Genomic DNA, 15119 nt, shown 5'->3' on the forward strand with positions numbered 1-15119 from the left:
TTAGTTGGAACGGTAGAGTTCATTTTCAATCAGTTACTTGCCACACGTTGGCTAACAATGGTAGTACGATCTATCCCTTGGTGCTGTTGGTTGCTAGGGCCAAGTCATTCCTTTCGGGAAAGTTATCTTTGACGTTAATCAGACTTGTAATCTTGGGGAATGACTGAAGTTAAGAATAAAGCAAGAGCTTCTTTGTTACCTTTCCACTTTAACTTTTCTACATTCTGTGCATTACATAAGAATGGTCACCATGAATCAATGGGAGTTGTTTGTTTCCTCCCATTGCATTAACAACTTGCGTCCACATTATAATGTTCTCCTTTTAGCTTTTACATATTCTTTGCCTCCCCAGCACAACCATCTCTGTCATATATACAAAGATAACCTCGTTGTGAACTGCATTACAAGGGTATGGAAGCGGAACTCAGTAGCTCCTTGGAGTATACGCCAACATGGATAGTTGCCCTTGTCTGCTCCATCATTGTTCTTATATCTGTTTGTGCTGAGCGAGCTCTTCATCACCTTGGAAAGGTATTCAAATTGTCGTGTGAGCTCTAACATTATTATCATAATGCCCATAGCCTTAATTAGTTTGTTGTTTGTTGGTGTTGGCTTCCCCATTCAGTTCTTGACGCATAAGGGACAAGATAAACTATATGGAGCCTTGCAAAAATTAATGGAAGGTTTGCTGCTCTCTCTCTCTCTCATAAGCCACATTCATAAGCCACATTCATAGCCATTTTTGCAACCCTATAATCCTCCCTCTCTCATTTTAACTTGCAAATTCAGCATGTACAAATATTTACATTATTTGCTAATTAAGCCTGATCAATGTGCTCCCCTGATGCTTGTTTACAGAACTGATGCTTCTAGGGTTCATTTCCCTTTTGTTAACGGTCTTTCAAGGTTTGATAAGTCGTATATGCATACCATCTCATCTTGCATCTTCCATGCTTCCATGCAAGAGGGACAAGGGTTCCTCAAATGGTTCCGAACATAACTCTCATCGAGCTGTAAGAAATCAACGACAGCTTCTGTCTGAAGTTACTAATACAGGGCACTGTCTAAATGAGGTGTGTTAAAATCTTTGATTATAACTTATTTTTTATACCTAACTTATTTTATTCTCAAGATGCTTGTAAATATTGATGTGCTATATATACGTGTGAAAATGAATAATATGCATTCCATCCATTTCAAGTGCAAATGATATAAAGGTGTCGCCTTAAAAGACAAAAATGATGTTTATCATTGAAATGGAAGTATAAGCTATCTAATAAAGCGGATATTCAATTGATCCATACTTACATCTCTTGTTTTTTTTTTTCTTTTCATACTCAGGGAAAGGTTCCATTGTTATCATTGGAAGCATTACACCAACTGCACATTTTCATTTTTGTATTGGCAGTTGTTCATGTGATCTTCTGTGTCACGACAATGTTTCTTGGGGGAGCCAGGGTAATCTATTCATGCCTCTTACTTTAGTTTCCACTGCAAAAAGTGTTTTTATAATTCTATTTTCTTTTAAGAAGCTGTTATGCCTTCTGTATCTTTGTGCCCTTTGTTCGTGATAATGTCGCAATTTGAAATCTGCATCGCTTTAGTTCATGACAAGAATTTGTGGTTTTTACTCTTAATCTATTGTCCATTTGTTGCATTATTTACAAGCTCTTTGACAAGAATCTCATAGTTTATGTAATTTTTCTTCTGCATATGTAGATACGCCAGTGGAAGCGCTGGGAGGACGAAATTGCGAAGGAAATTGCGCAGTCAAGGAGAGGTAATCTGAACCTAGATTTGTAATATATATTGAATGATACTTTATTAGCTAATTGAATTTTTTTTTTAACTGGAATGAACACATAAATAATCTTTTATGCAGATCCAAGTGCAACAAGGGGCAGTAGCACTCATGCTAACAAGTTTGTCAAAGATCATGCAATGGGATATTGGAAAAGGACAGCTATTGTTAGTTGGATGGTGAGTTTGAATTTATCTTTCCCAATTTTATTGAAATTCACAAAGTATGAATCTTGAGGTATCTGCATTTTTTCTTTTCTTTCATTAATTAGATGAGCTTAGAGCTTATCTCTTCATACTTTAATATCCCCAAATTAGTCAGAAAAGAACTCCATTGATACAAAAAATTATAGTTATTTCTTTATAAATTACAAAAACATCGTACACTGCTTATTTCTTAAGCATGACTGTTATCATAGTGTTGTCTTAAACTTTCATAATATTGTTCAGTGTCTGTCTGTGTGTCTCTTAATTTTATACCTGCTATTTTCTTATTTAAACTAATTCCCAACTAAGCAAGATGAAAGTTTAAGACGTAGGAATTACTAAATCCTACTTTTTTCATCATGAAACAATAGGATTATGCTACAGCTCCCGCTGGGAGCTCCCGCTGGAGGTGTAGTGTTATTTTATATGTGTTTTGTTTAAGTAATTTTTTATATAGATATTTTATTATTTTAAAATATTTTAAAAAAATAAAATAAATTTAAAACATCATTAAGAAAATACTTTCTTAATCAGAAAGTAAAAAAATATATATTAAAAAATACTGAATCATGAAGTAAAATAAAAAATTATAAAAAATATTTTTAAAAAAATAAAATAAATTTAGAACATCATTAAAAACACTTCCTTAAATAGAAAGTAAAAAAAAAATCATTAAAAAATATTTTCTTAATCACGAAGTAAAATAAAAAATCATAAAATATGATTTTTTATTTTACTTCGTGATTAAGAAAATATTTTTTAATAATATTCTGAATTTTTTTATTTCTTAAAACTATTTAAAATTATTAAAAAAATCTATATAAAAAATAACTTAAAAAAAACACATAAAAAATACACTACTAATCTCCAGCGGGAGATAAAGCATTTTCCGAAACAATAACATCAGTGCATTGTTTGTCATTTATAAATTTTCTAGTTTTTAAAACAGTAACATCAATGCACTCTTTGGATGCTCCAAGCCAAACAAGTCGAGGTAATCGCTACTTTTCCAATGCACACAACAGGCAATGAGTTAACTTATAGGATTTAGTACGTAATGCTATAGAGAGTAATGCAAACTAAAGTGTCTCTCCATGTATGGCGTAGAAGAAAAAAGATGAGGTCAATATTCTGCTATGCGATGCTTTCCAGCTCACCAGATGTGCCATCAGCAGTATCGTGTACTCTGCAAACTTGGCTCTCATGTTAAGGGCCTGGCCCACCAATGTTAAGAGCACAATGCACAGTCTGGACTGCATTATACATATAAAATGTGGCAGCTCAAATTATTAACTCGTTTATAACAAACACACCATCTTGCATAGTGATATTTGGTATAATAGATTTTGTTCAAGGAATTGCTCTATGCTTGTGATAATGTTTGAAGACTTTTTATGTTTATTGGTAGATATCATTCTTCAAACAGTTTTATGGCTCCGTTACCAAGTCAGACTACATTGTACTGCGACAAGGATTCATCAAGGTCAAATTTGCATCCTTTCTACATACATACGCATATCCAGTTTGTTTCATATGTTACTTAAATCTGTTTTTTTGCTTCCGAGCAGGAGCACTGCACTAACGATCCTAGTTTTGATTTTCACGAGTACATGATGCGGACACTTGAAGTTGATTTCAAAAAAGTTGTAGGCATAAGGTAAAACCTAAAGGCATAGTTTAATTATTGAACTATTTTCCAAGCGTCGGATTGTATTTTACACACTAACATTGCCACATTGTAGCTGGTACCTGTGGCTCTTTGTTGTGGCCTTTTTGCTACTGAATGTGGCAGGTAATTATGTGCTTAGATCTTGATTGTGTGCCTATACATCTCATTTCATGATTGGAATTCTGAATCTTACTCTTGTTTAAATTGAACAAGCAGGATGGCACACATATTTTTGGTTGTCCTTTTTGCCATTGATTGTAAGTGGCTTAGGTAGATTCCTAGTGGAAATCAGTTACTGTGAGTTATTTATGAATGGACATAATTGGACTAATGTTTGAGATGGTTGGATTGACAGCTGCTACTCTTTGTGGGTGCCAAGCTAGAACACGTTATTACACGTTTGGCTATGGGGGTACAAGAGATGAAGAGAGATGATCATGAAGCACAGCAGGTCACATATATGGCGAGGAAGGAGAAGGAGAAAGAACATGAAGCAGTAAGAGTGAAGCCTTCAAACGATCACTTTTGGTTTGGTCGCCCTGCCATTGTTCTCGACATAATACACTTCATTTTGTTTCAGAACTCATTTGAGATTGCATTCTTCTTCTGGATCTTGGTGAGGAAACATATATCAGCTAGTTAGCTACGTAGTTCACATTTCGTTCCAAAACCGTACATCATACATACAACTGCATTATTAAGTTCTTCACATTTACTCCTTTGCAGAGCACATACGGATTCCACTCTTGCATCATGGAAAAAGTAGGTTACATTGTAACAAGACTTATTATGGGGTAATACTTGAGGGACGAGGAAATTATGGAACATATTTTAATTTTTTGTTCTTGTCCCATCATATCATTCAGTTGCTCATGTGATAGTTTCTTTATGCAGGGTGATTGTTCAAGTGCTGTGTAGCTACATCACCTTGCCTTTGTATGCTATTGTGACCCAGGTTAGATATACATGCTTCGTCGTTTGATCAATCGATAAGCTTCACCTGAGATATGAAAATCCTCATTCTTTCTTACCTAATTTATTTTCACCACATGAAGATGGGTAGCAAAATCAGAGAACTATTTTTTCCTGGAGACGTGGGATCAATAATAGGTAGTTGGTTCAATGGCAACGAAGCACAAAGTCGCCCCTCTGAAGCAAGTCAGATACAAATGCAAACAATGAATAAAGAAATGACCCAGATTGGTCAGATTTCAGACCTAGCGACGATTGCGATTGAAGAAACTACAACATCAGTAACTGAGCTCCCTTCGGAAGCCCAATAGCCTTTTCCAATGCTATGTGGCCATTATCTCAAGTCTTGCTTCAGAAACATCACATGCTATGTGGCAATTTGATTTCAGATGGTAAAAGTTCACTTTAAAGATGGATCATAAGTAAGATTTTTTCCTTTAATTTTCATTAAAAAAAAAAACAGAAGAAATATTCTTTCTATAATAATAAAGGTCTTAATCTTTCATTTTCTGATGTGTGTTGTAGACTTTATCAAGTATGTTGTGGATCTTATAATATTGGGCAGTAAATTGAATGATTGTAATGGAAGTTGTAGAGACACTGGTTTAATTTGTGAGAAGGGAATGTAAAATATTCATTCACTGTTCATAATTCCACAAGGCAAATCCCAACCTCCTAGATAGAATATTCCAAATACAAGACAATCGATAAAATCCCCTCTTGTCCCCCTCCCCCATTCCTTCTTACTTAGAGCATTCACATTCGATTTCCTAAATTTTTCTCTAAATTTTAGCTAAAAATGACACTCCCTATAATTTTATCCTAAATTTTACTCATTTTTAAAAAACCTTCTACATCTCATTCCCTATCCTTTCTCTATTCTATTAAAATAATATTCTTCTATTATTTATTTATTACTTTTTTCTCTCACTTCCATTTTCAAACTTAACTACTTAATATTTTTTCTTATGTTTTGAACTATTATTATAGTGAATATTTTAAACAAAAATTTAAATTATTTTTTTAAGGGTTTAATAATATTTTTAAAATTATTATTTTTATATTTTAGTAATTATTTAAATTATTTTTAAAAATATTATTTAAAAGTATAATAAATATGAGTATAAGAGAAAATGTAGTCGATTGAAAAAATAATTTATTTTATTTATTTGAATAAAATATTAATAAAAAATGATTTAGGGGATGAATAGTGGTATTTAGGGAACCACTGTTCATTTCCTAAATCAAAATCCTAATATAGGGAATGGGATGGGATGGGGTTTTTGAGCTTTTTCCTAAATTTTTCCCTATAATTTAGGGATAATAGTAGTATGAGGAATGAGATGGGGATGCTCTTACAGAGAAAATAACAAAATGCTAACTGACTCTCCCATGCAAACAACACAGGAGCAACAGAATAACAAAACGTAGCGTTCTAATTAAACTAGTGAACGACACCGTATAGGCCCTGATTACTGACCGCTTAACATGGCTTCCTCTCTTTCGACAGCCCCAATGCTCCAGACTTCATCTTCCCTCGATCCTTCTTCTGTATTCAGAACCGAGCACCTAACAAGTCCCCCTCTTAAGCCCACAAGGTGCAGGTAAAGTTCTTGAAATTTTCACAAAACTTCCTAGCTATTGTCTTTCGAGGATGTTCCCGTCCACTTCACCAACACCTCTATTACAGCTTGGTTGCCTTGGCGTCTAACCCGCAGATCTATCACTGCTTGAGGCTCAGGTTGAAGATCCCCATTTTTATCCACATGTGGCAGTGTTGGCAGGGGCTGGATCTAACTCCCCAACTTCTTTTTTAGGCAGGACACATGGAACATCGGATGGATTTTGGAAGAGGGTGGCAAGCTCAGCCTATTTGCGGCTATCCCAATCTTCTGCAACACCTGGAACGGCCCAAAAAACTTGGGCAAAAATTTCATAACGACGCATATCCACGAATTTTTGACGATAGGGTTGTAAACGTAAGTACATCCAATCCCCAATCTCGAAACTCCTCTATGTTCTCCTTCGGTGAGCATATATTTTCATTCTACTCTGAGCCCACTCCATGTTTTCTTTCAATAGTTCTCTAAGTTTTTCTCTAGATCTCAGAAATTGGTCGACTACTTCAGTTGAGGAAGTCCCTAGCACATAGGACAGTAATTGTGGTGGTGGATAGCCGTAAAGGGCTTGGAAAGGGGAGATCTTCGTGGTTGTATGATAGGAGTTATTATAGCTCCATTCTGCCATGGATAACCACTTACTCCATTCTCTTTGTTTAGTACCAGCATAGCAACGTAGGTAGATCTCCAAGCATTTATTTAGAACCTCTGTTTGCCTATCCGATTGGCGATGTTAAGCAGAACTAAAATTCAGTGAGTAGCCCTGTAGTGTAAATAAATTCCTCCCAAAAGAGCTCAAAAATATAGGATCCTGATCCGACACAATGGACCTAGGAAGTTCATGTAACTTGAAGACCCAGTCCATGAAGGCATGAGCCACACCCCTTGGGCAACATAGGGGTGTGCCAAAGCCATAAAATGGCCATACTTTGTGTAGCGGTCAACAGCCACTAAGATAACACTCATCCCATAAGAGAGAGAGAGAGTCCCTCTATGAAATCTAAGGAAATGTCAATCCAAGCTTGGCTTGGAATAGGAAAGGGCCGCATTAACTCTGGAGTTGGTATTGTCTCATTTTTGTTCACTTGACAGATGTTGCATTCTCTGACTTTCTTTTTTATACCCCTTTTCATCCCCCTCCAAAAAAATCTCACTTGGCTCGTTGATAGGTCTTTAAGTATCCAGTGTGCTCCGCATGTGGGTTGTTATGCTGGTAGTCTAGCACCTTATTTTTTAAGTTAGAATCTACCACCACCACAATTCGCCCTTTTTTCAAAACCAATCCTTGTTGGGGGGAGTAGCCTGGAAAAGCCTCTTGTTTATTCTGCAACTTATCCATTAAATCCACCATTTCAGCTGAGGCAGAGTAACTTTGTTTAAGTTCATGAATCCAATTCGGGGTAGGAAATGTCCCCATTGCCAAATACCCTTGTTCCACTTCAAGCTTCTCATCCTGCCTTGAGAGCTCATTAGCTACTTTATTTTCCCTTCCCCTCTTGAATTCTATGGAAAAGTCATAGCCTATAAGTTTGGTAATCCATTTTTGTTGTGCCACTGTGCCTACCTCTGTTCAAGCAGAAATTTCATTGCTTGCTGGTCTGTTTTAATAGTAAATGACTGACCCAACAAATAGGGTCTCCACCTTTGCACAGTCGTGACTAGGGCCAACAGCTCTTTTTCGTAGGTTGACAACAACAATGCCTTACCCTTTAGTGCCTTGCTCATATAAGCGATAGGATGTCCTTCATGCATTAAAATAGCACCTACTCCCATCCCACTTGCATTGCACTCAATAGTGAAGATCTTAGAGAAATCTGATAACCTTAAAACTGGAGGATTAGAAACTGCCTCTTTAAGTTTCTAAAATGCTTGAGTGGCCTCCTCATTCTATTTGAAGGCATTCTTTCTTAAAAGGGATGTTAGAGGGGCTGCAGTTACCCTATAGTTTTTTATGAACTTCCGATAGTAGTATGTCAATCCAAGGAACCCCCTTAATGACTTTGGATTGATAGGTACAAGCCATTCCAGCATTGATTTCACCTTAGAAACATTAGCTTTGACCCCCTTGGCTGAAATAATGTGCCCCAAATAATCAACTTCTTCGACCCCAAAACTGCATTTAGAAAGTTTAGCATACAACCTGTTGTCTCTAAGCACCTCCAGAACTTGTTTTAAATACACCAAATGATCTGCCCATGACCTATTGTAAATCAATATGTCGTCAAAGAACACTAGGACAAACCTCCTAAAAAAGGGTCAAAATACGTCGTTCATTAAACCTTGAAAGGTGGCTGGTGCATTGGTTAGTCTAAAGGGCATTACTAAGAATTTGTATTGTCCTTCATGAGTATGAAAGGCAATTTTTTCAACATCCTCAGGAATAACTCTGATTTGGTGATAACCAGATCGTAAGTCCAATTTCGAGAACACCACAGCCCCAAATAATTCATCTAATAGTTTATCGATCACCTGTATAGGGAATTTGTCTTTTATCGTCTCTTGTTTTAACAATAAATCTTTACAACCTCCCAACATTCCACACTTTACATTTTTTAAAATTTTTTTCTTTTATCAAATATTTATTATATGAATAATGAATAAAAAATTTGAAATAATTTTAAAAAAATAAACTCAAAAAAAATTTTAAAAATATTTAAAAAAATTTAAAAATTTAAAATAATGTGGAGTGTGGAGTGTGGTGGAGGTTGTGTAGCAAAACTCTTGTTTTAATGCCCTATAGTCCACTCAAAGGCGCCAACTTCCATCCGCCTTGCGGACTAACAACACTGGGAGGAAAAAAGGGCTAGTACTTGGCCTCATCACCTCTGAGTCTAATAGGTCTTTCACTATCTTTTCAATTTTTGAATTTTGGTAGTGGTAGCGATAGGGCCTAATAGAAATTAGTGGTGTGCCTTCCTTAAGTACAATTCTCTTATCATGTGTTGTAACATCCCCTTTCCGTAGGATAGAGATATTACTAACATTTAAAACATAATACCCGATAAAGAGATTCATATTCTGAAATACCTCATTTATTGAAATTCATCAAAACGATAAAACTGAAATGAACATGATTGTTTTGGAAACTGAACGAATATAAAAGAACATAACTAAACCTATGAATGACATAAAAAGGAATTTAGTTCTTGTGAAAATATCACTTATTCACTAAGTCTTTGTACTAGATCTATTCCTGGCCATCCAGCTCTTCATCATCATAGACATCATCTGCGAGAATTTAGACATGGAAGAAAACAAGAAGACAAACAAAAATAATGAGTCGAATACTCAGTAAGTAGTACATCATACCGTAAAATATAATCTTTGCCTAACATACATTTAATTTCTATGATACTCTTCATAAGATACATACAGCTCCATAGATTTCAATCAAACACGTAACATGACTTTCTGAAAGATTTTACGTAAATATATCATCACCGACTCACATAGCATACATTTTTATTATTAATATAAGCGGAAGCATATATAATCAAAACATGTAATTGTGAATGCATAATATCTTGGTTATCTTGTCTTAACATAGAGTGAAACACGCTTGAGTCTCTGTTTCACTTATCTGGCATAACATGGAATGAAACATGCTTGAGTCTGTGTTTCACTTATCTGGCATAACATAGAGGGAAACACGCTTGAGTCCGTGTTTCACTAAACTTGCATAACATGGAGCGAAACACGTTTGAGTTCGTGTTTCACTTAACTTACACAACATGCAGCGAAACACGCTTGAGTCCGTGTTTCACTTAACTTGTGGTTAACCACGCTTGAATCCATGGCACCGTTACATTTCTTATCTTTCTTAATACATGAGATTTTATTAGGCTTTATGAACATTTCTAATATGGCATAATCTTGTACATGACATAGCATAACATGACATGGCATGTCATATTCTTGTACATGGCATATTCTTGTATATGGCATAACATAATATGATTTAGCATGGCATATTCTTGTACATGGCAAAGCATAATATGATATAGCATGGCATATTCTTGTACATGGCATAGTATAACATGACATTACATAACATGCTTTGAATGTTTTATGACATTCCAAGGCATACATGATCTAGGTACTACATGAACATGGCATACATGATCTAAGTACTACATAAACATGGCATATATAATCTAAGCATTTCATGAACATGGCTTGCATAATCTGACTATTCCATTACATGGCATACTTGACTTTGAACTACCACATGGACATCTCATGGTTTTCATATGATTTTAGTAACATTCAATCAATTGAACAACAATTTCATTCATTCAAACATAATCTCATATTTCATCAAAGATCGAAAAGGAAACTAACATTGACTTGTCTCTTAGCGTAGTGTAGTTAACAATCATAAGCCCATTATATTTTCATACATAATAATAATATTCACAGTACGCATGCATTTATATGATCATATTATTTACCTTTTAGCGATGTTTCCTGATTTCTAACTTGTAGCGCGTTACCTATACGAGGTGCTAATCATTACTTAACCTTTCTAGAAAGATGTGTCATAGCATTCTAAATACTTGGAATCATATATAATAATATTTATTCAAAACTCATAACATGTTCCTTGACTTCTATCTAAACATAACTTAATCATTTATAAAAATCTTAGTTAAAAGTCGATTGAAATATTAACAAAATAATGGACCCAACAATAGTTTAAAAAAACTACTTTAAAAAACTACTTTAAAATCCCTTTAGACTTGATGCTGTAAAATGGTTTGTAAACTTCCCCTGATTAACATAAATGTGGACCCTTTGAGCAATAACTCTTACAACATAGTCCACACTTAAAGCAAATCCAATTTAAATCATATGTTTAATTGAACTCACCCAGCCCATAAAGGAAATCAGACAACGTAATGCACAGATTTAAAACATGAAGTCTCCCATAGGCACTGTAGATTACATTGAAATTTTAAAGAAAGTCTCTTTAATAGGATTTCCAGAGGCCTATGAACAAGAGTTTTTAAGGGTATTTTGGGAAATCATCCTAAAGGGCATGGGTATTATGGGAAAATTGGTTATAAGGAAAGACTTAGGCCTACGGGGGAAATATTCTCTTTGCTTACAGAGGAGTTGGACAGAAACGAAGGAAATGGTCATGCGATGCTCACCGAGAGAAGAAGGCAAAGACGACGCGATTGGGTCCTCTGGGCAGTGGTGCGATGCAAGAGAGAGAGAGAGAGAGTTAGACCGAGACGGTGAAAATCATGGGGAGGGAGAGATCTGGTCGGGGACTTACCGGAAAGGAATGGGTTCAACGGGGTTGGGTTGGTCGGCATTTTCTGGCACCGTGGGTTGTGCTCCGACGTCCTAGGGTGGTCGGCGATGGCTGGGCAGAATTAAGGCTTAGGCGAAAATGTTGTTTCTCTGGGTATTTCAATATGTGCAACACAGAGGCTTTGTGAGTTTCTTATAGGCGATGGGAGGGAACAACGTGAACCTTTAGGAGATTGGCTGAAATTTGAAGTTGCCTAGACTTTAAGAATCTATTCATACTTGGATACAGATTCTGAGAGGGTTTGAAGAGTTTGAGTTGGAATTGGAGTTGGTCTCAAACTGGAAACCGGATCTAATACGGGAACTAAGTGGATAGAGTATACGAACGTTTTAAGAGGAAAGGAATCACTAATTTAATCTATCTGTTAGCACAATTTCCAAAATGATAATAAAAATATAAAGACAATAAAATAATTAATAAATAAATAAATAAATAAATAAAATACTAGTTTTAGTTTTAAGCCCTAAATTTAGACCCGAATGTTACAATCTCCCCCCTTAAAAGAAATCTCGTCCTCGAGATAACGTACCTCAATCGAATAAATATGGATACTTGATCCTCATGTCCTCTTCTAGCTCCCATGTAGCCTCTTTTTCCTTGTAGTTGCTCCAAAGCACTTTGACCATCGGAATGGTCTTCTTGCGGAGTGCTTGAGCTTTTTGTGCAAGAACTCCGATTGGAAATTCCTCATAGGTCAAATCTTCGCGGACTTGAAAAGACTCGTACTCTAGTACATGTGTGGGGTCTGGCACATATTCTCGAAGCAAAGAGACATGGAAGACATCGTGAATAGCTGACAACTGTGGTGGGAGGGCTAACCTGTATGCTGCAGCTCCAATTCTTTCTAGTACATCGAAATGGCCTAAATATCTTGGACTTAGCTTGCCTTTCTTACCGAATCGCATAATCCCCTTCATTGGCGCCACTTTCAAGAATACTTTGCTTCCTTCTTCAAATTGCAAATCTTGCTGTCTTCGATTCGCATACTTTTTTTGTCGCTCTTGTGCAATGGCAAGCTTCTTCCGGATGACCGCTATTTTCTCATGAATATCTTGAATAATCTCCTGTCCCAGGATTCTACATTCTCCCACTTCGTCCCAATAGAGGGGTGACTGGCACTTGCGGCCGTAAAGAACTTCATATGGTGCAGCCTGAATGCTCTCCTGGTAACTATTATTATACGCAAATTCTATCAGAGGTAAGTATTTAATCCAGCTACCCTTGAAGTCTATCATGCAGGCTCTAAGCATATCCTCTAATTTCTGTATTGTCCTTTCTGACTGTCCATCAGTTTGAGGGTGGAAGGCTATACTATAAGTCAACTATGTCCCTAACTCTTTCTGTACACCCACTCCCTATACCTGTTTGGACTTGGGACGAAATTGGTATGGATTTTGTGTCAGGTTTTCCTAAGGCACTAGGAGGACAGGATGCAGCTTGGGTAATTGTCGATAGGTTGTCAAAGACAACTCACTTCATTCCAATTCAGATGACGTATTCTACAGACAGGTTGGCGGAACTGTATGTACACGAAATCGTCAGACTGCACAGAATTCCCTCTAAGATTGTGTCGGACCCCATATGATATGGATAAGGGTAGGTGGTGTATAGGATCCCACATTGCTTGGGAAGGAGAAGTTCTTGCTCTTTATAAGGTTCTAGAATGGCTCCAATTGTATCATTGACTAGTCCTTTTGGAGTATAGGCCATGTGGTTTGAGTCTTCCATTGGGGAGTTACAAATGGTATCAGAGCCTATCTCAACCAGAAATGTGGGACTTGAGTCGTGCCACCTACAATGGACAGGCCCGACAAGTACGTCGAGAATTTAAGGGAGGTAGATTATGATACCCCATATGATATGGATAAGGGTAGGTGGTGTATGGGATCCCACATTGCTTAGGAAAGAGAAATTCTTGCTCTTTATAAGGTTCTAGTGGGCTCCAATTGTATCATTGACTAGTCCTTTTGGAGTATAGGCCATGTGGTTTGGGTCTTCCATTGGGGCGTTACATGTGTTCTAGCGGGTGTGAGCCCCTTTGGTTCATCAAAAACCCCTATAAACATTTGAATTAATTCATGTATGCCCTCATGGCTCCTTTTTGGCTGCATACTGGTTTCGGGTACTAGCTACAAAAGTAACCCACTTCCCCTATTTATTGCATCCTTCAACAGCTCGGGGCTACCTTCAAATGTCAAGTTCTTAAGGGCAGTCCCCATAAACACAACTTCATTCCATTAAATGAAAACTTCATTAATAGTTTTGAGAAATCCCACATAATTTGCCTAAAGTTTTAAGCCATAGGACTCTCATCACAACCTCTCATATTTAGTACAAAAAATGAAGTAGAGAACTTATTACCATCTGCTGCTAGCCCCACCTTCCTACATAGCCCTACACTCCTTGTAATTTCACCATTAGCCACTCGAATAGAAAGCTGTTCAAATTTCTCCACTTGTAACTGAGTTCCCTTGGCTATAGAAGGGTTCAGGAAGTTGTGTGAATCAATTAGAATGAACACTAGTATGCCCTTGATCCATCCTTCTGTAACACACCTCTATTACTTAAAAGAGAAATACACAAAAATAGCCCACTTCGAGGGGAGCACCTTCATTGAAGAAATAAAGAAGATGATAAAAGAGAGAAATAGAATATTCAATAACTTTCTGGATGATCAAACCCTAGAGCCCTTGGCTCATACATAAAGGAGATGACCCTTACATGGGCCCAGGCTAACACTAAAAACATACAGGGAAATAAAACTAAGGCCCAAGGCCCACTAGCTATCTTGTAGTCCAAATACATGTTGAATTGAAATTGTAATTGAAACTGGCCCAAGACCCATAGCCCATGTCCTTCAATATTCGGGAATTGTGACAAATCATCCCCCATAGAAGCACCTTTTCCACAAGGTGCGGTATCCTTGCCCACCATTGTCCCACCAATCGAGTCAAAAAAGAGAATTTTCTTGGTACCAACAGCCTCCTCATGTTTCATATTCAAAGCATAATCAAGTTTGTAGAAGTTCAGATGCAAGATATGTGTTGTCACAATAACGAGTAGTGAAACAGCGACCATGACCCTTGTAGCTTCATCCCTCACATTAAAAGCTCACAGTAATGCTACAATCAAGCTAAACCCAAGAAAGGCCACAGCAGATGAAAAATCTAGCTTCTCTGTCAACTCCACATCTTGACTGTGAAAAACAGCACTCCAGAACCAAGCATTCATCGATAAAATTCCATAGATATGCCACAAGCCAGTATACTCATAAAATTCCTTCTTATCAAGCCTCAAAGGCAATTTGTAGTATAAAATGATGAAAAAGGATAGCCAACCATGAAATTGCATAGCAAGATTCAGGGCAGACAGAGCAACTACAACAGGTTCCTGAATCCCATAAACACATTGAAATTGCCATTTCCCATGATATTTGACAGGCCTATCCACGAAGAACCATTCACAAGCATTTACCCTATGTGACACTTTTTCTAGAGAAAGTGATTGTCCCGAACCCTCATTAAAATATTCG

General features: G+C 36.7%; 1 protein-coding gene across 1 annotated transcript; it reads left to right on the forward strand.

Moving 5' to 3' along the window:
• Positions 1-311: 311 nt before the first annotated feature.
• Positions 312-5108, forward strand: LOC109001822 (MLO-like protein 13). The gene is made up of 14 exons (XM_035689077.1): positions 312-531; positions 626-683; positions 859-1073; positions 1342-1458; positions 1720-1780; positions 1883-1980; positions 3416-3490; positions 3576-3664; positions 3750-3799; positions 3893-3933; positions 4032-4292; positions 4403-4470; positions 4571-4631; positions 4732-5108. Exons 1-14 carry the CDS (start codon positions 412-414, stop codon positions 4957-4959), a joined length of 1542 nt encoding a protein of 513 aa, XP_035544970.1. The 5' UTR covers positions 312-411; the 3' UTR covers positions 4960-5108.
• The last annotated feature ends 10011 nt before the right edge of the window (positions 5109-15119 follow it).

This window comes from Juglans regia, chromosome 4 (assembly GCF_001411555.2).
Source record: "Juglans regia cultivar Chandler chromosome 4, Walnut 2.0, whole genome shotgun sequence".
In the NCBI taxonomy this organism is placed as follows: domain Eukaryota; kingdom Viridiplantae; phylum Streptophyta; class Magnoliopsida; order Fagales; family Juglandaceae; genus Juglans; species Juglans regia.